At 37.2% G+C, this 25,718-nt stretch overlaps 1 protein-coding gene across 8 annotated transcripts in view; it reads left to right on the top strand.

Moving 5' to 3' along the window:
* Positions 1–25,718, top strand: part of Dcc (DCC netrin 1 receptor) — a 1,103,888-nt gene that overhangs the window by 668,978 nt on the left and 409,192 nt on the right. For all 8 annotated transcript variants that reach the window (XM_008772087.4, XM_063277120.1, XM_063277119.1 and 5 more), the window contains exons 6-7: positions 7,476–7,630; positions 10,294–10,414. In XM_008772087.4, the coding sequence (XP_008770309.2) occupies positions 7,476–7,630; positions 10,294–10,414 (276 nt within the window). The remainder of the gene's footprint in view (positions 1–7,475; positions 7,631–10,293; positions 10,415–25,718) is intronic.

Genomic DNA, 25,718 nt, shown 5'->3' with positions numbered 1-25,718 from the left:
GGGTTTTATCTCCTACTTGTATTTTTGGAGAGGAAGTTGTAGAAAAGATTCCAATCAACTCTATATTTCTGTGCTGTATGGCTTTCTCAGTTCAACACAGGCACGTGTACCTCCAAAACGGGAGCCTAGATTTAAGGGTTGCCTTCATAAGACTGGATGGCAGTCAAACCTGTGAGCATGTTGTTGATTGTGAATTGATGTGGGAGGACAAAGTCCAGTGTGGACATAGGCATTCCTAGGTGGGCATGGGCTGTATAAGAATGGTAGCTGAGTAAGCCAAGGGAAGCCAACCAGTTGGCAGGTTTCCTCTGAGGTGTATGTTTCAGTTATGGCATCAGCGTTCATGCCTCCAGATTATCGCTTTGGTTCTCCTCAATGACGGTTGAACCAGAAACCTAAAACATACCTCTTCCCAGATTACCTTTGTCGTGTTTCATAATCCAGAAACAAAAACAACTAAGTACTAGAACAACTAGTAACTCAAGAGTACTTTATGCTTCTTAATAGCAGTAGTACCTTCTCAATGAGAAAAGGGAAAATGTAGGCTATCTATGGATTTTTACATGAGCTCACGCTTAAAGGTGTAAATTAAAAGGTTGCTGTGAGTAGACAATTATCTGCAACATGTTATTGATCAGGGAAGTGGCTTCAGTATTGCAACTGAATCTTTCAACTCAGTTGAGTGTACAGAAAGATTTGCTCATATGATAATGGGAGGTTGGAAAAAATTCTGTTATAATTTATCTACCTCTTCAATGTTCACTGTGAAACAGGCAAACATTGCTCTCACCCATGAAATTTTCCTCAAATATCTAAACTCTCTACATTTTTCTACTTTCAAATACCAAAAGAACAGACTGTATTATATCAGATTAAGGGAAAATAATTGGTCTCTAAACTATGTTTGAAGTATTAGTAACTATAATTTGTTCTATTTCTATTTCTACACAGATATTTCTAATGTTCGTGTGTGTGTGTGTGTGTGTGTGTGTGTGTGTGTGTGTGTGTGTGTGTGTATGCATTTTCATTTACTTCACAGTGCAAGTGAAAATTCAGAAGATGAAAATGTTTAGGGGTTAGGGATTTAGCTCAGTGGTAGAGCGCTTGCCTAGCAAGCACAAGGCCCTGGGTTCAGCCCTCAGCTCCAGAAAAAAAAAAAAAAGAAAATGTTTATCAATTTTATACGTACTAATGTATTTATATGTGTGTTTTCACATACATATTTGCAAATATAATTGTTGGTGATTTGCAGTATCTGTACTAGTAAATGAATTTCCACCCCTTCGCGGTAAACAAGGAGTGGTTTTGACATCGCTGTGCATATAGAACTGGGGTCTTGGGGCAATGCTTCTCTCATTTCCATCCCAGGCTGGAGCCTAACGGAATCGCACTTCCAATGTACTTATAGCTCTCACAATTGAAAAGAGAAATGAAAAGTTCAGTCAGGACTTAGAATAAGGCAACCCTGATTACTGTGTGAAGAAAAAAGCCTTCAGTGGGGGGAAGGCAGTGACTAGGATTATTTGTCTGGATAAAGAAAATTGTGTGGAAAGATCTGAAATCATTTCCCGGTATGTATGAAGGACTTTGAAGTAAAGGTTGAGAATCAAATGTTCATCTCCACATAGAGAAGCTATGGTTTATAGAAGGAAGATTTTCTTCATGGACTGGGGTCACAGTAACTATTGCTAATGGGAAGTAGAGAGGAAATTCAAAATCTCTGAGCTTTCATTTCCCTGGACTGATTAAAATCCCCACTTCGCTGACAATGGCAGTGAAGATTGTGCACTGATGCTGCTAGTCCTCATCTGTCATAATTCATGTTGATGTTCGAAGAAAAACAATTCCTTATTTCACAGATGCTGTTTCTTACTAGGCTTATGGTTGTTATATCTGTAGCTAGAAATAATATATAATCTGTTTAGTTCAAATATACTAAGAAAGCAGTGTATGCTAGCAAATTTTAGGACCATATAATATATATTATTTATAATATGAATATATGTATATATGCATGCTCTGGTATATATATATATGTATGTATATATATACATACATATATATATATATACTAAAAGATCTTCTTGAAAAACAATTATAGAGAATAAAATACAGAGTGAAAACTGCTTTAAAATTTTTACAAAAAACTCCAGTTAAGATTGATTCCAATAAAAAATCATATTCCTACTATTTAAAGGTATAATTTATCTCAACCTAGATGCTCTTGGGAGAATATAGCTAGGTATGTGAGGGCCACAAATGAAGAATGAAATGCAGGGCTCAACAACTGGTTCGAAAGCAGGAGAGTGCACTAGAAGTGATAATGAACGAGGTGAGAGCGAAGTTTTAAACAGATTTCAATGTGTCATCACACAAGACAGAGCTAGATGGAGGTATTCATACGGAAGCTTGTTACTAAGTAAATAAAAGAGGAAATAAATGTCTACATTTAAAATTAAGTTCCTTGGACAGCAGTTTCTTGGACGGCAAATGTTGGCACTGCGTTAAACAAAACAAAACAAATTTGAAAAATGAGAGGCCATTGTCTCTGTGGAATTGGGCAGTCTGCTAGCCACCTTAGGCCTGGGGTATAGAATTCTGTTAAGGTGTGTCTTTTCTCTCCTACTCTACAGTGTGGCTAAGCTCACATTTAGTACCAGTTGGTTTGCTTCTTAGCAGTTGCTTGGGGCATGGAGAACTCTATCTGCGTTAAGGACTGCACAGTGGGGACATTTAGCCATGGCAAGATTAGTTTCTTCAGACGTTTTTATTCCAGAAAGAACTACTGCCATCATTCTAAAAACAAATGAGTAAGTCGAAAGGGCCCCCTCTGAGGATCCACTGGTTTTACACTTTTACCCTTTCATATTTTATTTTACATATTCACAGCTTATTATGACCTTTTAAAAAATTACAGTACTATGATATCATTCCCCCATTATCCTTTCTTCTTCAAACTCTCCCATTTATCCCTCTTTGATCGCTTTCAAATTCATGACCTGTTCTTACACACACACACACACACACACACACACACAGAGAGAGAGAGAGAGAGAGAGAGAGAGAGAGAGAGAGAGAGAGAGAGAGAGACATACATATAAGAATATGATTATATTCTTAAATAAAACCTCCTTAGTCCATGTAATGTTATTTTTAGATAATTCTTGGATGGAGTAATGACCAAATTCTGAAAGCAGTAATAATAGCTTGCCCTGAGGAAGAGCACACCAATACAATATCTAATACCAAGTGGTCATTAATCTTAGGGAGAGATAGTGGCTACTAAAAGATCACGTAGATTTGTTTTTCTAACAAAAACTTTATTTTATGATTCATGTTAGGCATTCAATGGCATGATTTGTATAGCCTTCTGTTCATTTACGCCACCAGAATTACAAAACGGCATTGATTAAGAGGCCATAATTTGAAAGGAAATTAAGTTTTTAGGACAGGATTAGTAAATTAAACTGGAAGACATTGGAGAAGGAGGAAAAAATGAAAAAATTTTTCAATTACACTGAAAAATTAAAATATTCCTTAGAAAGAAGTTATCATTTAGAAGAATTGTGACAAATCTTTAAAATGTATAAAATCTCTTCAACACCAAATAACACTGAAAACAATAATTTCATATAATGAAGTATGCTTTACAATATTAATGTTTGTTACAGACCTAAAAACAATGAGAAGAGTGAAACTATTGTGTTTCCCTTAAAACATATTAATAAAGAGAAAACAAAACTTATTCAAATGTAAAAAAAGCCTTGAATCCATGAGTGGAGATCAAGGAGCAAAGGAAGGCACTAAATAAACATTTGGAATAATCATGGCATTGATGAAACCCATGCCACTAGATCGGTTGCTGTTGAAGTCTTTGGACCTCAGATTACAGAGGCAGCTTTCTTGTATGAGAGTAAGTGAGCGAACACAATAGAGATTTTATAAAGGAAATCAAATACATTTAGAGAAAGCATACCCAAATTAAGTTTTATCTATGCTCCCCTCCCTATGCTGGTAGGCATCGGAAGAAAAATGTGATATATTGATCTTTACTGAAGATAAAAAACTTATTCAAGAATTTAGTTATAATTTTCTGTATCCTGTTTAGTGACAGTTGGTTTGGATCAGCATTTTCAGAATCTTTAACATACTATGAAAACATAAAGACCCTATAGAATCACAACCTTGTTACAAATAGGGCTAATTCCAGTCATGATTCTCATTTTATCCAAAAAAGTCAAGTATAATTAAAATCAGTATCTTGCCAGAAACTGTCATTGTATCATTCATGTGTGATATGTTTGATACTCATGGTACTTAATTTTTCTTCCTTATTAAACAATGGTTGCAAGCAAATAGTTTAAAATCCTGGAAGTATTGCTTCCGTAGAAGCAGAGCTTCAAGTATGAAAAGATTGAGAACCAGTCACATGCTCGGGGCTCTGCACTCAAGAACCCCTATCTGGATGGCAGATACTTACACATATGAAAGATTACTTAGCTAACACTTGTTCATAAATATTGGACACAGAGCTAAAATATTAAGTGCAGGAGAAAAAGACTAAACCCCACAGACAACTGGTATGCAAGTTGCCTTTAAGAGAAGGAGTAACACTGCGGAAGTTAATCCTTACCTGTAGATAAGCAGTGTTGACCCTTTTGTCGCTCTTCAGTCTTCTAAACAATACATGACTATACCATTGTAAATTTCAATTTCTTCCACTTAATAAATTGATTATTATAACATTAATATTACATTTTAATTTTAGACTACTGTGCATGACAGACCAAAAGGCAAAACAAAATGAAACAGAAAACAAAAACTAAAACAAAACAAAACAAAGCCCTCTAACAGGAAAGCACATAAGCCACTAACTTGTACAAGCTGTACCCCAGCAGCCTGCTTTCCCTTTATTCTCAAAACATTGGAAACTATTCTTTTTTTAATTGGATATTTTCTTTCTTTACATTTCAAATGTTGTCCCTTTTCCTGGTTTCCCTTCTGGAAATCCCTATCCCATCCCTGCTCCCCCTGCTTCTGTAATGGTTCTCCCCCACCCACCTACCCTGTCCATTCTGCCTCCCAACCCTGACATTCTCCTATACTAGGACCTCAAGCCTTCACAGGACCAAGGGCTTCTCCTCCCAACAATGCCTGACAAGGCCATCCTCTGCTACATATGCAGCTGTAGCCACGGGTCGCTCCATGTCTCCTCTTTGGTTGGTGGTTTAGTCCCTGGGAGCCCTAGGGGGTCTGGTTGGTTGATATTGTTGTTCTTCCTATGGGGTTGCAAACCCCTCCAGCTCCTTCAGTCCTTTCTCTAACTCCTCCACTGGGGATCCTGTTCTCAGTCCAATGGTTGGCTGAGAGCATCCACCTCAGTATTTGTCAGGCTCTAGCAAAGCCTCTCAGGAGACAGGTATATTAGGCTCCTGTCAGCACACACTTCTTGTCATGTGCAATAGTGTCTGGGTTTGGTGACTCGATGTGGGATGGATTCCCCAGGTGGGGCAGTCTCTGGATGGCCTTTCCTTCAGTCTCTGCTCCACACTTTGTCTCTGTATTTCCTCTTGTGAGTATTTCGTTCCCTTTTCTAAGAAGGACTGAAGTGTCCACACTTCCTTCTTCTTGAGCTTCATGTGGTCTGTAAATTGTTTCTTGAGTAGTCCAAGCTTTGGGGCTAATATCCACTTCTCAGTGAGTGCATATCATGTGTGTTCTTTTGTGATTGGGTTACCTCACTCAGGATGATATTTTCTAGTTACATCCATTTGCCTATGAATTTCATGAAGTCATTGTCTTGAAACTTCTCTGGGTTACTGTTCCATCAAAAGGTTAGATAGCAAAAGAGGCAGTTGCAGCAAAGTATTCAAGAATGTGGGCGGGGCAGTAGACTGCCAGTCTCTTAATTTACAAGGAGTGTAATTTTGAAGAAAGTTATGCAAATGCCTTGTAGTGTAACATTTTTTTGTTTTAAAATAATTATAATACATCATGCCACAGATAACTATGATGAAACTGCTAAATAAAAAGAGAGTGGACTAATAAATTCTACTTTGTCTTTTCTCAAGAAATACTGCCTGTTACCTAGTAAATAATCCCTGGATGCAAATCTGTGTAAAACTGAGGACAGAGTTGTAAAGATGCAACTCATATATATGTCCTCAGAGGCACTCAATAAATATTTCAGATGTCTTTTGGTACATTGTCAGTGAACTTGGCAAAGGAATCAGAAAAAAATCATCATTATGCTAATAATATTATCAATATTAAATACATAATTTAGCCCTGTATACAGTGTTGAGAACAGCTCTGCGACATTTCTTTTCATGACTTTAGAGCATGAATATTCATGATTCTAAGTCCAGTCATCTAAATCAATTGCCCCAGTGAAGGATTAAAGAAATTAAAAGGAGTTTAGTCCTGGAGGTTCAAATGTGTAACTACAGATCAAGACTCTAAGAAAGACTGAGAAAAAAATGATGGAAGAAACAAAGAGGAAACCGTGACGTTGATAGTGTCTCTGCCTGTTGGTGAGAAATAAAAACGACATGAATAGTTACTGTGTTGTCCAGGGAAAACTCTGGAATCCTGCTTTGAAGAAGGAAAATGTGAAGTTACTCAAATGTACAGAAACTATCACTCATTGAACACTGGACATAGTAAAGAATGATCAAAACAAAGACTGACACGGAAAATGGATACTCAAGATCCATGGTTTCTACATAAACCAAGCTTATAGCTGATACCACACTGATTGCTTCCTTTCTTCTCAGACTACATGAATAGTCAAATCGTACTTCACCTAAACTCTCCTTGTTGCTAGGGTAAACTGTACCCAATATTTTACCTTCTGGTTTTGAGGAACTGAGCTAATATCATTAGCTAAGATGTGTTATATTTTAGTTTTCTTTCAAAACAAAATTATGGAACAATAATTATTATGGTAATTTAGAAGTTAAATGAAATTAATTGATGACATACTATACTCAGGAAATAATCGTATATAGTATAATTATATAATATAGTGGATAGTTGCTAAAACAACATGAATTTGTTAATAAGACCATTACAAGATTCTTTTCACTAAAGAGATTCTATATCTAAAATGTAATGAAACCCATAATTACAGATCTTTCAGATCTTATTACATGAATTTTCTTGTACTTAACCGAGTTTTTTTTCTAACATACAGTTTCCTAAATATTATCTACTTTTCAGTTCATAGATCAAATAAATATAAATATTTTGGTCTTGAAAATGTTAATTGCATATATTCTCAAAGAAACTTTTTATTTCTTTCCTGTTAATTGCTAATTGCATTTGGGTTGGGGGATGTATATCCTCTGCTAATTATTGTTTAATAAGCTAAGAATTGGTAAGTGACACAAATTTCAGAGCATTGTTTTCACCTTAGTGAGACCTCAGTACATACAACCGTGTGCCCACTCATTTCTTGTTTTCTGTCTTTGCAGTTCCGCCATGGTTTTTAAATCACCCTTCCAACCTCTATGCCTATGAAAGCATGGACATTGAGTTTGAATGTGCAGTGTCCGGGAAGCCTGTGCCCACTGTGAATTGGATGAAGAATGGAGATGTGGTGATTCCTAGTGATTACTTTCAGATAGTGGTAATTATATATTTTTTTCATATTGGTTTTGCAATCCGGATCGCTACTTGCATTCTTGCACTAATTATTCTCTTTTGTAAAATGGAAGCTTGAGAAGTGCCCGACATCTTTGGAGGACCCAGAGATGGGGAGTGGATCTCAAACATAGCAGTTTCTGATATCGGAATTGTTTTAAGAAAGCAAATAATTGGGGTTGGGGATTTAGCTCAGTGGTAGAGCGCTTGCCTAGGAAGCGCAAGGCCCTGGGTTCGGTCCCCAGCTCCGAAAAAAAGAACCAAAAAAAAAAAAAGAAAAAAGAAAGCAAATAATTTATAAACGTAAAATCTAGGTATCTTTCACTTTTGCAAAATGGAGAGAGAGAAAGAAAAGAAGAAGAGAGGAAGACAGGATGACAGGAGGGAAGGAAGTAATTCAATGAATGAGATAAGAAAGGAAGGAAATAAGGAGGAAGGGAGAGAGAGGGCAAAGACAGGAGAAGAGAAGGCAAAGAGACAAAGTATTCTCATTGTCATTTCATGGTTTAGAATTTACATACTCGGTTGCAGAGTGCAGAGATCTAGGATTAGTTTATCTGTCGAACTTTTCCCTTTTCAGTAAGATACACTTGTTAATATTCTGATTGTCCTACCATAGACATATCTACTACTGCTTCCCTAATTGTTTTCCCAGGCGGATCCTGATAACCCTGTTAAGAAGTGATGACAGAATTTGTAACTGTGGTCTTGGCCGTAACTGAAGAGCTACACAGCCTGTATTGTTTTGTAACTCTGCTTCCCACGTTGGAAACAAAAAAAGACTGTGAACTATACTTCTTACGACCCCTCAAAATTCCAGTTCCCATTCAGTATTCTTGCAGGAAGTCATAGGATTGCAGATTTCTCCATACTAGAAGAAACATCTGGCACTTGAAAAGCGCTCTATGAGAACACTCTGTTAGGTGTAGGCTCATCGCAAAGCTTCTGATATCAGGCATATGAGCATACAAGAACTGTAAAATCCGCTTTTCAACTATGCAAAGAACTGTGTCTAAAGAAGATGGCCTTAGGAGCTTTTGTATTTCAGACAAATGGGACCCCTGTCAAAAAAAGGCATAACAGAGCCAAGTCTCCCAGGCAGTTGGAACTAGAGCATAGTCACCCAGATTGGCCACCACAGCATCCCCCTGTGGCATTATGTGCCTTTGCTGGTAAATGACTCTTCCACAATCAAACAGCTTTCAGTAATGTCCATCGTCTCCCTGTTGTGTGCATTTTGTGCCACTATATTTCGAAAGAATAAATCTATACACCCCATCTTTTTCATTGCTTGTCTCTGTTTTCCATTTCTGCTTTTACTTTCATTTGTTTAATTGGTTGGGTAAGAGTAAGAGGGAGCACCACTTAACTTTTGAATGCCACACCAATCCATTATTTTAAATGCAACGCTCTTTCCACTAGCACTGAATTAAAAAATGACCTGCCATTGGGCCGCTTGAAAAGTGGTGCATGTGCCTAAAATATATGTTACTTGCTGAAAAGGAAATTGTGGAGTGCCCTTAAGGACACATGATAAAATGCAACATTTATTTTTTCCCCTACAGTTTGAATAATCTTTCTCACAGCGTGACTCATTACAGCTGAGCTATTCAAATGCTTCTTTTCTTTAGGTGGAAGAAAATGTATGGTATATGCCCTATTCACATCAAAATGTGCTTAAAAATATTTCCTGAGTACTTACAGAGATCTGAGAGTCATTGTGCTTTACACATGTAATGCTGAATTCAGACAGTAACTTAGAGGAGAATTGTTAATTAGAAGTTTCCCGGCTTTATCTAAGAATTTTACATCAGTTGAAAATTGACTACAAGACACTAAAAACAATTAAGAATTCCCTGTGAGGTAATATTTATCTCTTAATGACTTTGGGGGAAGTGATTTAGCATGTCTCACTTACTGAACTAATTCTTGCACTAATATTGAAGATAAACTGAGTTTGTATAATTAAATACTATCTCCAGATCATTTTATCATCCATCCTTGAAACAGATTGTGGTTTAAATTATACACAAAAGGAGTTAACTTTACTGTGTTTCCACAATGAATTGCTGAAGGTGAAATTTTTCCACTATGAACAAAACCAAAATGGGCATAAAAAAGTCTATCATAGGCTTGACTTCTAGCACCCCAAAGATTATGCCAAAGAAATTGCTATTTAAGGGATCCCCAGACACTACGTTGGGCAAATACTTTCAGAAGTGATTTAACCTGAGTAGTTTTCTCTTTAGAATTTGCAAGGAGGAGGAGTTTTTCTTCGTTCATTCTTATTTATTTGTCTACTCATATCTCCTAGGTCTACCTTCCTTCATAAAATGAAGGAATCATACGTTTTAAATACTGATCTGGATTTATTGCATTCTTGATAAAGAAAATTTTAAGTTAGCATTTAATTATCCAGGAAGATATCTAATTATATGAGTGTGCTTTCTTTACAGAATTATGCAGATTCCTTCCCAAAGATTCAGAAATAAATTGAGGGATGTGGAATATTTTCCAGAAAGCATAGAGCATATAGGCTAGATAGATTCATGATTTTTCTCAACTCCTCTGTGTTCTATGTCTATTTTGTTATAATGTCTTCACCCCTTTTACAAAATGATCTCATCCATTTTTCCTTTTTCCCCCTAGGGAGGAAGCAACTTACGAATCCTTGGGGTGGTGAAATCAGATGAAGGCTTTTATCAATGTGTGGCTGAAAATGAGGCTGGCAATGCCCAAAGTAGTGCCCAGCTGATTGTCCCCAAGCCTGGTAAGACCTGGGAGCTATGGGACTCAGAGCTGAAATTATGTGTGGCTTGCTCCTAACATCCACATAGTTTCCGTGGGGCTCAAAGCGAGGATGAAATTGTATGTATAATCAAGGTATGTGTGTGTGTGTGTGTGTGTGTGTGTGTGTGTTTATGATATATTCCCTCTAAGAAACTTTATATTAGATCTGTCTGTCTCATCACACACAGACACACAGCTATACACAGACACACATACACACACACAAATATACACACAACATGTGTCATGCATATAACATGAAATCAGAACCTTATGGACATTATTATCCACGATTTCAGAAAGCCACCAATAAGTTATTGTCTCTTTATTACATGACTGACTTTTGTTCCAAAATCCCATGTAAATATAAAAAAGCATTATGTGTAACTTTAGATTTGTGTGCATATACACACATGTATATGTAAGGCTAATATGTGAACTTTTAAACCATTCTTGCATCAGTGTAAGTTGTCAGAATCGAGCACAGATGCTCAGGGACTTCTCTGGCAGCTTCCCATAGACCTGGAGGATTGGTGGAAGTTCTGAAATATGTCTCTTTTCATGTTTTCATTGATTTTTTTCTTTCTTCAAATGATCCAGTAATAGAGATACCAAGAAATACTCTTGAGGAAGATCTCTCTCTCTCTCTCTCTCTCTCTCTCTCTCTCTCTCTCCCTCTGTGTGTGTGTGTGTGTGTGTGTCTGTGTGTCTGTGTCTGTGTATAGCTGTGTGTCATTGTGTGATGATGTGGAATAATGCTAATCATGAGAAAGAGAAAAGTGTTCTAGATGGAAACATTCTTGTGCCGTTCACAATGCAGGGATGAGTACAATGAGTTAACACTAGGAAGAGACTCATTTATACACTTGAAAGAGACAAGGGTAAATCAAGGCTAAAGCTATCCTGCTAAACCCTGCCCAATGAGTCCTTTCTTCCAACAGACAGAAAGAGACACAGTCAGTTGTGAAGTTAAGCGAGGAGCTAAAGCAGAGGATAATATTTAGTAACAGGATGCCTAAACAGGAGATCTCTGATAAAACATAAAAAAGTGCTTTTGAGGTAGATCTATGCATATTTTCCATGATGGTGGAGTTTGAAGAGGATATTTTGAGCAAAACAGACTTCCATCACTCTAAGATCTTAGTTCCCTCTCTGACCCTAGAAATGTTCTTTTAGTCCCTTGAGTTGAGAAATAGACTCAAGGGACTAAAAGCACAAATGGCACTAAGCACAAAGCATTATTATTATTATTATTATTATTATTATTATTGTTGTTGTTGTTGTTGTTGTTGTTGTTGTTGTTGTTGTTGTTATTACAGAGCTATTAGCCATTTGGAGATAAACAGTAAATTTACTATTACTTGCATCTCTGCTTACTTGTTATATACACTCATATCTTACAGGATTGATTTGTTTGATCTATTTTTTTCAAATGCCCAAGTATAAGTCTTTTCAAAGTAACTTACACTGGGGCTGCACGATTGGCTAAGCAGATCAGAGCTCTGGCTGCTCTTCCAGAGGACCGAGGTTAATTCTTGGCACCATCATGGTAGCTACAAACTATGTGTAACTCCTATTCTAGGGGATCTCGTGCCCTCTGACTGACATCCGAGCAGTGAGACCACCAATGTACATAAAATAAAAATAAATAAGAAAAATTTAAAAACTAGTTTGAGTTATTTGGCCCAAAATTTAAATAACAAGCCAACGCATCTGATGCAATAGACATAGAAACAGGTACTGTGAGGAAAACAGTTCTTGTCTTTTAACTCTCCATAGTTCCGCTCCCCCGAACAAAAGGATAATTAACATTAAATTGTACATATACCAGAAGGTTCCTCTTTTAATAGGTGTTGGTTTTTGTTGTAATCCCCCTACATTCTGGCTCATTTAGGTATAAGAGTGTCTAAAGGAGTCTGGGACAAGCACTAGGAACAGTATTTATTTCTTCACTAAAGTCAGCTTATGACAATTTTCATGACCTACTTGTGAAGTTTTATCAGTAAGACTTTGGGGCATCATTTTTTTTTTACAATTAACATTGAATTAGGAAGAAATGTTATAAAGTGGAGAGAGAAATCCCAAAACATGTAAGAATATTACTATGAATCTCTTACACTCCCCACATCAGTGATGGATTGCTTTTTATCCTGGCTACTGAATCTGGTCCTCAAATAGTAGCCCACTAATTCCTCAGAGATGTAGTGTGGGCTCTGTGCACAGATGGTGGGAGGCCAGCTATAAATATAAATTAAACAGTGAGGGGACCACAGTGTGAAGAACATAACACTCTCTATTTAAATTTAAACAATAAATGGTCAACATACATTTTGAGGCAAATTGTGGCCCAGCATAGCACAGCTGCTCATCCTTTGAGTATCTGTAGACTTGTGGCTTAGACTTAATCTTGGCCACCATAGCAATCTGCTTCTTCCCAAAATGAAGACAATAACCTGTTCAACCCAGTGTCCATTTACATATGCCTCAAGAAGTTCCTCAGATCTAGATGGTTCTTCCCCCTTTTTAATAATTAGTGTCTCAGGGATTGCAATAATATAATAATCTTAAGTTAAATTCAGTTAATGATGTAGTGTTCTTTACAGAAAAAAATGTTTAAACCATGTATATAGTAAAAGATGAAATATATGTGTGATTTTCACTAGATCAAGATCCAGTGGGTCGCATATTAAAAATCATTATAGCATAGGAGGCTCTGTCAACAAAGGTGCTTGGGTGACACTAGAGCATGGGCATTGGGCAGACGGCAGGATTGAGACTTATTATATGTATATCTAGGGACAACAGATGAACCCTGCACATTCAGAGTTTAATGAATACCAGGAACACATAGCTGTATCACATAACCATTGGCACATATAAATTAAAGCATTTTAGTGGATTTACAACCCTTTAAGTGCCTAATAGATCCAATAACACTACTTAGCAAAGAACCTGGCCTTGATGTGTTCAGTGTCATAAAAATAAAACATTTCACCTTTTGGAATTTTCAATAGCCAAGCAGCACATATGTAAACATTACCTTGGTAAAATAATAATTCATCTGACCCCCGAGTCCACATCTACTAAACTGGACTGAGATGAATATTAAATTAAGAACTTCATATATAGATATTTTTGGAGCTGTTAATAGTTACTTTGTGGGGATTATGAAAGACACAGGCACAAATGATATTATTTCCTTATATTATATTATATATAAGGAAATATATAACATATATTATAATATTATATTATATTATCAATATATTATTTCCTTCTATTTATTTGTTATGGCTCTAGCTTCAAGGGGCATATATGGTCTCTTCACAGTACCCTCCGTAGATCACTGGAAGTAGCTTGCTAGTTACAGAGTGAGGATTGTCTGACTAAAAATTTACTTATCACAGAAGATTATGTAATTGAGATGTATTTAATGGAAATATATAAGAAAAGAATAAAATTTTCATGGGAAGAAAAGATACCCTTCTTATATTCTACCATGAAGAAAAGTGCCGTGTGGAGGAATCCGGACGATCACAAATGGAACATGTCTTTAAAATTTTGAATGTGTTGGATCAACTATTCAAATCAAACAAACAAGAAAAAATATAGTGTGGGAGCCCCACACTAATAATGCATATTTTTTGATGCATGATTTATGTTTTTCTCTCTCTAATGTAAGTTCCAAGATATAGTTTCACTGTAGTATAGGAAGTAAGTTGGCTTGGCCTTTAGAAAAATGAACAATTACATCTCTTCCCCTGGAAAAGGTTACCTATTACAAATGATACAGCATTTTCAACATTTTATCAAGGTAGCATATCGTATAGCCCGGAATTACCCAAAATAATTTGCTGGTCATGAACACCAACACATAAAATCAGAAACCTGTGGTATTTTCTTTTGTGAATTGTTAGGAATCAAGGTGAAAAATAGTTTAGGGATCCAAACAGACAGGCACCTGTGCCTAGGTAAATGCTGCTGTAACTGCAGGCCAGCCATAAGCCATTATGGCATACATTTTCCAAGGTTGGATTCACCTCATAAATTCACAGGCATTTTACAGAGCATCAAAAAAGTCTTCAATTAGTCACAACACTTCGGGAACTGTTAGAATACATTTCTTTTTTTCAGTTTAAGGACATCTGCACAGATATATTGGAGAGCCAGTAACTAAAACTAAAGTACACAATCTACATCACAGTAGCTGCTGGTGGCAAATTAAGTTGAATCTCTGTCTCTTAACCTGAGCAAAGACTCTGCCATGTAAATGCTCCATGTAGTTTGAAGATGACCAAACTATTCCAGGAACTCAGGGAAACAAATTAGAAAAGGATTCCTACACAGTAGGTTAGAATGCTAGCAGACCAACTCACACACGTGTCACCAGAGTTTTCTCATGCAAAATAAACTTGGTTAAAATGGCCATATCCTTCTTCCAAGTTCTTTCACTGAGTTCAAATGACTCAAAGTATAACACAGTATTATGAAATAAGGTCCTATTATAGTCATAGCATAGAGTACAGCAGTTCTGTAGATTTATATTTTGTAAGTAGTTAAAATTAATTCTAGCTAAGAAGATACAGAACTGATTTTTCAAAAGGGCTACTAACTGAAATTATTAGCTTCTTCATATATGGCCATAAATACATGTAATTAAAATGCTATGCTTTGCTTGCTATGCTAAAAATGAAAAAAAATATTAAATTTGTGTTCAGCGCTCAACCTATTCAAGTTTCCAGTTCCTGTTAGAAATGTGGACACTCAGGTTAACTATTGTCCACAATGGTATAGAGATTTGCCACAATTTGGTCATTTACCCTATACAAGTCATTGAAAATGGGAGATCTGTGCAGCCGTCTCTACTTTCTTACTTGGCTTCCTTACACACTGTTGGATACTGAGAAGGTCTGTACATCCTAGGTGCATTACCAAAAATTCCCAAGGCTCCAATTTCTCAGTTAGAATTTGCAATAAGGAATTGACCCAAAGAATTAAAGTGGGGACTGAGGAGATGACTCAGGTGGTAAAACACTTGCCCCAGAAGCATGAAGACAAAAGTTTGGATGTCCAGAAGCCACACAAACAAACACATATAAACAAATCAATAAAGCATATGTAGTAATGGACATTTGACATCCATGATGTTGTCAGGACGATGGGAGAAACCAGCTGATGCCTGACTGTACTTCTAGCGTGGCATATTAGGCTAAGTTCCAGCTCCGTCAGAAGTCCAGTCTTAAACAAAAGAGGAAGGTAGCTGTAATTACACTGAGATTGTCCTCTGCTGTGCCCTAATCACATGGATGTAGATACATGAACCCAGACACAAGCTCCCCCTTTCAGACCCAAACACTCAAAAAAGGATTTAGACAATGACTGTGTTTTAAAGGAACTGGAGAATATAATTGATACACAAATGTTGACTATGGAATTCATTTTTTTTGTGCCTAAAATAATAGGTACCTATTGGGGTGAATAAGGTAAAAGCTTGATCTTACTATCTTCTTCTACCTTCCAAGGACATAATTAATGAACAAATGTTTTCGTGCCTAAGCCCACTTCAACTGTAGATTTTGATTCAGTTAGCAATGCTATTTCAAAGAAAAATAAAATGATTGCTGGTGAAAAGATTTTCAGGGTAGTTTGCCGTCTCATTTTAATAAGTCTGCCATCCAATTCAATAGAGGCAGAGACTCCTCAACAAACAAAGGCTTGTCATTCACCATGTCCTTCCTCCTGCATGCGCTTAAAACAAGGAGCCAGTCCCATGCTAATCAAGTGGCTATGGCTGTACGGCAGGCACTGACATTAGAAATGAATTCTGAAATGATGGCAGTGCATTGAGATCAGCAATAACTGTAAACCATACAACAAGAGAAATGTGAGAGACTCATAAATATTGATCACCTCCTACTCTAGTGGTAAACACGTCAAACGATGCTATAATCTGTGGTTCTTAAAATGCTAAATATTGAGAGAGTAAGAGGAAATGTTGATTCTTCCATAGAATCCAAATGTTTTTGTGTATATTACATTGTACTTACTTATAAAGTAATCACTCATTTAAGATAGCTACATCCACATATAAAACACACAGAGAATGAAAATATCTTAAATAATAACTAATATTCATAATTACACATATAATTTGATAACTACATTTCCAGGTATATTTTTATTTATCTTAAATTTTTCTTTTATGTTTTTTAATTAATTGATTAATTATTTTTACACTCTAGATTTTATTCCCATTCTGGCCCACCCACGAGGGTTCCCTATCCCATACCTCCTCCCTATCACCCAAACTCCCCCCACCTCTGTCTCCACAAGGATGTCGCCATCCTACCCACCCTAGACTTCCCTAGACCCTACCCACCTTTAGACTTCCTGGGACCACCAGTCTCTTAAGGTTTAGGTGCATCTTCTCTGATTGAACCCAGACCCGGGAGTCCTCTGCTGTATATATGTTGGAGGTCACACCTGAGCTGGTGTATGCTGCCTGGTTGGTGATCCAGTGTCTAAGAGATCTGGAGGTCCAAGTTAATTGAGACTGCTGGTCCTCCTACAGGGTTGCTCTCTTCCTTAACTTCCTCTAGCTTTTCCCTAATTCAACCAGGGGGATCAGATTTATTTTATGTCTGTGAACACACTGTCACTCTTCAGACACACCAGAAGAGGGCATCAGATCCCTTCACAGATGGTTGTGAGCCACCATGTAGTGACTAGGAATTGAACTCAGGACCTCTGGAAAAATAGCCAGTGCTCTTAACCTCAGAGCCATCTCTCCAGCCCTCTTTTATGTTTTTAAGATTATAATAGAATTACATCATTTATTCCTTCCCTTTGCTCCCTCCAAATTTCTCATAAAACTCTTTCACTCCTTTTCAACCATAGTCTTTTTTTTTATGTAATTAATTGTTGGTGCACATCTACCTACCTACCTACCTACCTACCAACCTACCTACCAACCTACCTACCTACCTACCTACCTACCTACCTACCTACCTAGCTATTCCTGAATACATACGTATAGCTTGCTCACTTTGTATGGTGTTTCTTGTCTAAATGTTTTCAATGCTGACCATTTGATACTATGTAACCATTTGATGTGTTCTTTCCTAAGGAAGACCATTTCTCCTGCTCTCAGCATTCCATGGTTATGTAGTTCTTCATCTACATTAACATATTTATTGTATTCTCTGTTAAGCTTATGTTTAGGTAGCCATGATGGTGAGAGTTCATGCTTATACCTTCTGACACCCCTAGGAGACACAAACTCATGTCAGGCTCTCTGATCCTCTGTACCTTAGGGTCTTTCTTCTTCCTCCTCCATGATATTCCCTAAGCCTCAGGGGTAGGAGTTGTATTGCAGATGTGTCCTTGGGACTTAACAACTTTTCACTTTGATTGGATGTGGTTTTAGGTAATGGTCTTAATCAGCTGCAATTAGAAGTGTCCTTGATGAACTGGGAAGGATACACTTAGCTGTAGGTATATGAACCAACATTTTAAATGTATTTACGGATTATGCTGGTTAAGAAAGTAGTGGCTGTGGGTTCACCGCAAAGATTCATGACTTTACTAGCTGTGAGCACACTAGTGCCACACATGATTTCTTCCCTTGTTGGGTAGACATGGAGAGCAGTTTGTTCCAATCAAATTAAGTGTGTCACCATTCATCCCTGAGGGTAACTGAACCATGATGGTTATTGTTGTGATTCAAACATGTATTATATGTGTCAGACTTTTGATTGCTTCTCTCCTTTGAAGCATGCTTAGCACCTTCCGGTACCATAAAAGTTAGACTTCAGGACAGGGGTATTTGGTTCAGTTCCCACCTCAGGGACCTCTGAGCCTTGAATCTGAAATTCATGGTGTATTCAGCGCTAGGGACTTACCTTCCACTTCCACTTCCAATCTAGGGCAATATCAATGTCTTTGTGTTTTGGATTCTCTTGGGCAACCCTGACCAACAACTCAAAAGATTCTTATGCCTCATTTTGGCATTTTTATTTGATAGACTTTGGCTCTAAAAGGGAGCAGAGTCAGCACAGAGGAGATAATCTTATTAAAATTATATATATATATATATATATATATATATATATATATATATATAAGCATGTGCATAATATACAGTGAGTTGTGTATACTATGGGTTTTGGGTTAACAGTTTAATAATATGATTTTTATGACTGTTATTTTTCATCTTTTGTATTTATCTGCCTCTTTTCTCACTAAGTGGTGTTCTTCAATTTCCAGTTCCCTTATCAGGTCACCCGTATTTCCCTCCCAATTCCCAGCTATCCCTCTACCTCAGGAATGGTGATCTTCTATGTTCCTGGTTTTTGACGTTGCTCTAGGAAATGTGCTCTTGAAGACTCTTAGCACCGACAGGCCTTTCTTTGTATGGAACCAAAGGCACAATGAAAACACTGAGCTGGATTGTTCAGTGATAACAAAGCTTTATTGGACATTGAAATGCAAGTCTATTTCTAATTGTAGTAGGGATATCAGAGAGGAGCAAAATGTTGGGAAAAGGTGGATTTTTTTTATGGTAGTCAAGGATGGGGCTTTTGAGATGATGCACTCTTTCTGGATTGAGGGAGAACTAGATGCTATTGCCCAAGGTAGTTGTCTTTTTGGCATAAGGGTATTAAACAGAAACTTATTTTAGGAGATTTACAATGAAATGCTGAAATTAGGCTTCTATTTATAAAATGACAACCCTTCTGTTTGCTGGGTCAGTATCCTTCAAATTATGATATTATTACCATCACTACCATTTTGTGGGGACCATTTTAGACTTAACATTGATATCTGTCTATAGTCTTGTTAAAACAATTAGTCATTTTCTTCACAGTTCATAGATATCTAGGAGTCATTTCATCATTACATTGGTGACTAGTTCATTAAAGGAACTCTGCAGTTGGTGGCCATAGTGTCCTTTATGCTTATTCCTATTTCCTTACCCATGGAACTTAACTTATTATTCTATGTAGGATTGTATTTTGGCTTGTCTGAAGTGACCAAACACCTTCAAGGACTTATAGTTGTCCTCTGAGACTGAGAGTTTCTAAATCCATAGAATCCATTCTGGTTACAAGAACCAAAAATAGACTCCTAAAGTGTGGGTCAACAGGAATGATGTTGACTAGGCCCACAACTATCCCAGTTTCTTGTGTCTACTTATAACACTATACATATACTGTAGTGTCACTATCCATGACACTAGATAATGGTCATTGAGTTAGAGAATATACTCTATGCCAGTGGTAGCCACTCCATCTTTTTAGGATATTGTCTACAATTGGCTTCCTCAAATGTTCTACTTCTACATATGGAGTGAGTACTCAACCTGATGGATTTCTTTCAGTACATGATCACTTGATTGGTGTTTTTTCTGTGAAGGATGCAATCCAGCTGGACCTGAAACCCATCGACAAGACACTTCCCTCAAATTTCTGTGTTCCAAATCTTTATATCACTCCTCAATCTCTAACAAATCAGTTAAACCACAGGATTTCTCTCTCTCTCTCTCTCTCTCTCTCTCTCTCTCTCAATCTCTCTCTCCCTCTGTGTGTATGTGTGTGTATGTGTGTGTGCTCTCTCCTTTGTGTGTATGTGTACATATGTGTCCCTCATCCTCTCTTCTTGTATGTTTCTCTCCATCTCTGTGCATATATATGTTTCTATATACCTCTATCTATATGTGTGTGCATGTGTGTCTGTCCCCTTATGTGTGTGTGTGTGTGAGTGAGTGTGTGTGCACGCGCACGCGTGCATGTATGTGCGAGAGAGAGACAGAGAGAGAGAGACAGAGAGAAAGACAGACAAAGACAGAGACAGAGACAGACAGAGAGACAGAGACAGAGAGAGTTGCTTCTTCTTGGGGCTTGCCATGATCTCTACACAAATTCTTCTTTCCTAAATTATAAATGCTATAGAATCTACAAGGTAATTTGGCCAAATGTCAGAGATTCTAAGAGCTTAGTTCGGAGTGTTCAAAACACCTGTTTCCACACAAGAATGAGAATGCTTAAATTATCAGGAAAATTATTGCAAAAGGCACGTGTTGCCTAAAAGTCCCAAATTCAATTAATGTATATGGAAGTGTAATATACGAAATTTCTCCTCACTTATAGAACTTATGTAATGATGATGTTTCCCACTAAACTCTCTACAGGTATAACAGGCCATACCATCATCACTGATTTTATCTCCTACTCTCTAGGCACGTTTTTTCACCAGAGCATCCCAAGAAGTTGTCATTTCTTGCTCAGTTGATCTGACTAAAATGATCTTATCAGTATAATGGGCAAGTAAAGTAGATTGCATAGTAAGTGGACTGACCAGGTCCCTTTGGACGAAGTCAAGACAGAACAGGAGAGTTAGCAGATCCCTGGGGCGTGGCTATAAATGAATAGTGCCTTTGCATCCCAGTAAATGAAGATGTTTGATTATCCTTTCTTGTAAGGCTGAAAAAGCACATCGCTGTGGTTAAAAATGTTTCACTGGAGGTTATGTTAATCTGCTGTAGATGAAGATATGGCTTCTGGCACAGCAAACATAATATGAACCACATTTAGCTAAGTTTGTGGTTATTCACTCCCCCAGGCTCTGACTAGCTTTTGATGACAGGATTGTTGAATCACATTAGAGTATGATAGGAATACCATTATTTAGAATGTTCTAAGAGCCCCTGTTCTTTGTGATTTTCCCAGCATGTGATCTGATAAGATAAAAAGTGCAATGAAAATTGCAATGTTGAAATATAAATACACTGCACAGTAGATATTTAATATATAAACTTTAGAATAAGATTTTTAGTAGACTATACCTTTTATAAAATAGATCGTACCCTACAAGTCAAGTGGAAATGAAACTCCACAGTGATATTTCAACCAAAACCTATGTGGCAGTTTTAAAAATTAAAGTATGTAATTAGAAATACCATCAGACAAGCTTCAAGGAAAAATACAACATGCAAGGGATTTGGCTCCCAAACTACTCAGAATGTCGTCTACTCCTTCAATCACTAAAAATGCCTTAGGGGGTATGCTTTCTTTACTTGGATATCTGAAGAAAAATTTAAAAAGGTGGATTATTTTAGCTTATAAAAAATGTCAATAGTTATAATCTGTTCTACCGAGGGAAGAGATCAACACAAACGAAACAGCACAAACTAAAATAACATTTTGAAGAATGAGCTTATGTCAAAGACTTGATACAATTTAAAAAATATTCCATTCACCATTAGGATAATACGGCTTAGAAAATATAACTCTTTTCATTTCGTAGATGGAAAGAAGGCAGGTAAAATCCGTACTAAGAAGTGACTGTAGGAGTAGTACAACCAGCTCTGACTATGATATAAACCTGTCTTGAGTTCACCAATTGCTAGGTGCTATATTAAATCCCAGCATCTCAGTGGCACAGTACCTGATTCATGCCTATAATACAATCAGGGAGGTTGTGTTGGTTAGGGTCTTATTGCTGTGAACAGACACCATGACCAATGTAAGGTCAACATTTAATTGGGGCTGGCTTATAGGTTCAGAGGTTCAGTCCCTTATCATCAAGGTGGCAGCATGGCAGCACGGCAGCATCCAGGCTGGCATGGTGCAGGACAAATTGAGCTCCACATCTTCGCCTGAAGGAAGGCAGAAACAGACTCAGCATCCTCAGGTAGCTAAGAGGAGGGTCTCCAAGCCCACCCCCACAGTGACACACTTCCTCCAACAAGGCCACATCATCTAATTGTGCCACTCCCTGGGCCAACCATATGCAAACAAACCATCACAGAGGTAAAGTCAACCTTTGTGGATGAGGAAAGTCTTTTCATTAATGGGGTCACCTGAATGCCCAAGGCCATATAACTTTGAAGGCGTCTATCTGACTTATAAACTTGTCCACATATAAGTCTGATCAGATCAATGGGAAAAGCTTGAGTTGTCAGAACAGATTTGGGATGTGTAATAACGGGTTGCAGCCTTAGAAAGTTAAGATCTGCTATGCTAGAGTATACAGAGGATGGAGAATTAACAGAAAGGGGAACTATGGTTCCTAGCACTGGAGTTGCCCTTGGTGTATTGTTACTGCCCCACATGGAGAGATTTAGATTTGTTTTTCTGTCTGTAGTGAAAGAGTTCTTTCCTGCAGCACCTTGCCATCCATGAATGGTTGGTTTAACAGTTAATGAACTTGAGGCAAATGATATTAATTAATGATTTTAATTAGTGCATAGGGAACATCTAATGTTTGTTAATTACTAAATACTTTTCAAACACTCAGGGAAGGTATACATGCATGGAGCTGGAATACAGATTGGGAATGGCAGATTCTTTTATGGAAAGTTTCATTATTTCAGCTAATTATCCTTAAAAGTCTAACAGAGCCCATGTTGAGTGTGCTAATATTTTCTTACTTTAACCATATCTTAGACGGATAATAATACCATTTATGACAGAAAATGAAAAGCTTCCTACTGTATTAAAGCACTTTACAACTTACAGTTTTATTTTGTTCACTTTTAAGAGAGGAGCTGGCAGGAACAAAATTACCTTTTTAAAAAAGAAAATAGACAATTTTTGTCTTCTTATTATATTAGATTGGCATCTTTAACCTTTTATACTGTCCAATAAAAGCAATCATAGTAATTAACTGATAAGGCTAAGTGGCTGGTATATTATATACAAATACTCTTTGCTCCATTCTAGTAAGTAATATTCATCACCAGTTCATGGATGTCTACACCTTTCACTGAAAATATTGCCAAGATAGTTTCCCATCCATAGGATGGTCAAAGTTATACATGTTGTAAAGTTTTAGAAGGTTCACTTGAAATTTACCATGGCCCATGTTCAAATAAAACATAATACTTTATAAATGAAGTTGGATAGAAACTTTGTGCTCTATGAATTGATAGTATTTCCAGACAAATAATGACACACACTCTAATCATATGAGATGTTCCTTATACTTAAAAAATCAGCATGATGTGTGCATAGAAAGCTGTCAATGTGTGACAGACAGTATGGAGGAGGGGGGAGCAATGACCTTATATGAAATTTTCTCCTAACAAAATGGCACTTATTCGCAAGAACAAAGAGACAAGTACCACTATCGTGTATATTAGTTTATATTCCTCTTCTGGCTTCTTTATTTCATAAAGGGAAAGAGGCCTTGATAACAATCGGTAGCCCAGACATAAGCCCCTGGCTCGCATGAACCCTATGTCCAGTTTCTGACACAGACACTTGCTTTTCTGCTGCACTTAAGACTTCTCACTATTTGACACGAGCCTATGAACCCAATTCTGATCAGATTGCATATATTTTTTTAAAACATGTTTGTTTAGCTAGGAACAGATGTCCCTTCGGGAATTCATGCCGAGAGAGCGGTAAATAATTTTTGGCTTTTTTCTATCAGAGGGAACAAAACCAACGCAACTGCATACTAAGTGACCGGATTCTCAGCAAGTGAAACACTATTCTAGAAGAAATTGCCTTTGGATTTCTCTAGTGTGATCAGCACTTTTGTCTTTAGGAAAAAAAAACCATTGTGGGTACAAGGAGTACGCTTATATCACAGTAGAAGTAGCTCACAAAGGGTCGTGGGTAGCTTTTTCTATGAGAGTTGGGGCTATAATTTGGGAGAATTGATATCTAAGCTGTCACGATGGCGTGAAAATGGTTTGTAGAAGGAACAGTGGTTTGTATAGGCAGTATAGGGACAGAGCAGAATTAGAAGTATATGTTCAGAGAATGACATTCTGGAAGGCTGGGGTGACTGGACTAACTGGAACCTAAATGGCTTTGGAGGGGACATAGAAAATTAGAGTTTGATCTGCATTGCATAGTGCCTTGATGGGTTGTATGTGAGCGATAGGTGTATTTCTAGGTATTTCTTTTAAGCTCACTTTATTTTTACTTTCAAAATTATTTCTCTTATTTTTTGAGATGTTAAAAATACCATATTTTCCCCCATTCCCTTTCCATCCAAACCCTTCACATATACTCTTGCTCTCTTTTAAACTCATGGGCTCTTATATTCATAAATTATTATTACATATATATTCTGGTATTTATGCTATCTACCATATATGTCTGTGCTACATGGACACACAAATATTATAATATATATGCAAATATACAAATATACCTTGCTCAGTTTATATAGTGTTACATATATATATTATAATAATATTACATATTGATTTGATTAAATAATAAATAATTAGTAATATATTACTAATTATTTGGTATTGAAGTACCAGTTGGCATGCTCTTCCTTGGGAGTGACAATAATTCCTATTCTCAGTAAATGTTAATTACCTAGAGTTCTTTGTTAGATTTGAGACCTCCTAATCTTCCTCCAGACCCCGCCCACTTCTGTGTGTCCCCTTGTTCAACTCTTGTAAAAGATATGTCATTCTAAGATGCATTGGTAGTCACAGGAAATAAAAGTAGAAATTGTGAAAACAGAAGAGTGTTCTTTCAGTAGTTTATGTCAGGTATTGTAAGGACATTTTCCACATCGAGAGAGAGAGAGAGAGAGAGAGAGAGAGAGAGAGAGAGAGAGAGAGAGAGAGAGAGCGGCAGTAGTAGTTAGAAGAGAAAAGAGAAAAATGAACGTAAATGATTTCACACTATCCATGATGGGACTGAGTGCCTACAACTCCACCTCTGTGGAGAAAGAGGGACTCAAAGGAACAGCATAAAGGAAGACACGTGTAGACGTTAGCATTTGAATTAGAAAGACACTTTTGATGCTGCCAGGGACTGCGGGATCTTATTGGCTTTGCTGATGCTAATGAAAAGCTTAAGGGAGATTGTGACAGGGTTGTATTATGCATCTCTAGTTCCTTGATAGTATATAAGTGGGCCATTCTCCTACTGATGAAATGATTCCTTTCTGCTGGACACATTTACTCCCTTTGAGGAAGGGCCTCATTGTACTGCCATGATGGAATACCAAGTTAAAGCATTGCACATTAACATAAAGTGGTCCTGAGTGCTATCAGTGGTGGGCTGCAACACATTGATTTGATTAGCTTTAAGCAGTTGAAGGTAAGAATGGTCACATCTCTTTCTTCTTCCTCTGCCTCCCCTTCTGTCTGGAGCAGGCCCTGATAAATAAACCAGAATTGGAAGGATTAACTTTGGCAACCTATAAATAAAATCCATTTAACTTACCTTGCCTATCCTCATCGAGTGTTAAACATAGACTAAATACTTTAGTATGGATTTACGTAATGAGTTCACAAATTGATTTTACAG

Source organism: Rattus norvegicus, chromosome 18 (genome assembly GCF_036323735.1).
Source record: "Rattus norvegicus strain BN/NHsdMcwi chromosome 18, GRCr8, whole genome shotgun sequence".
Lineage (NCBI taxonomy): Eukaryota > Metazoa > Chordata > Mammalia > Rodentia > Muridae > Rattus > Rattus norvegicus.
This window is presented reverse-complemented; position numbering and strand designations above follow the sequence as displayed.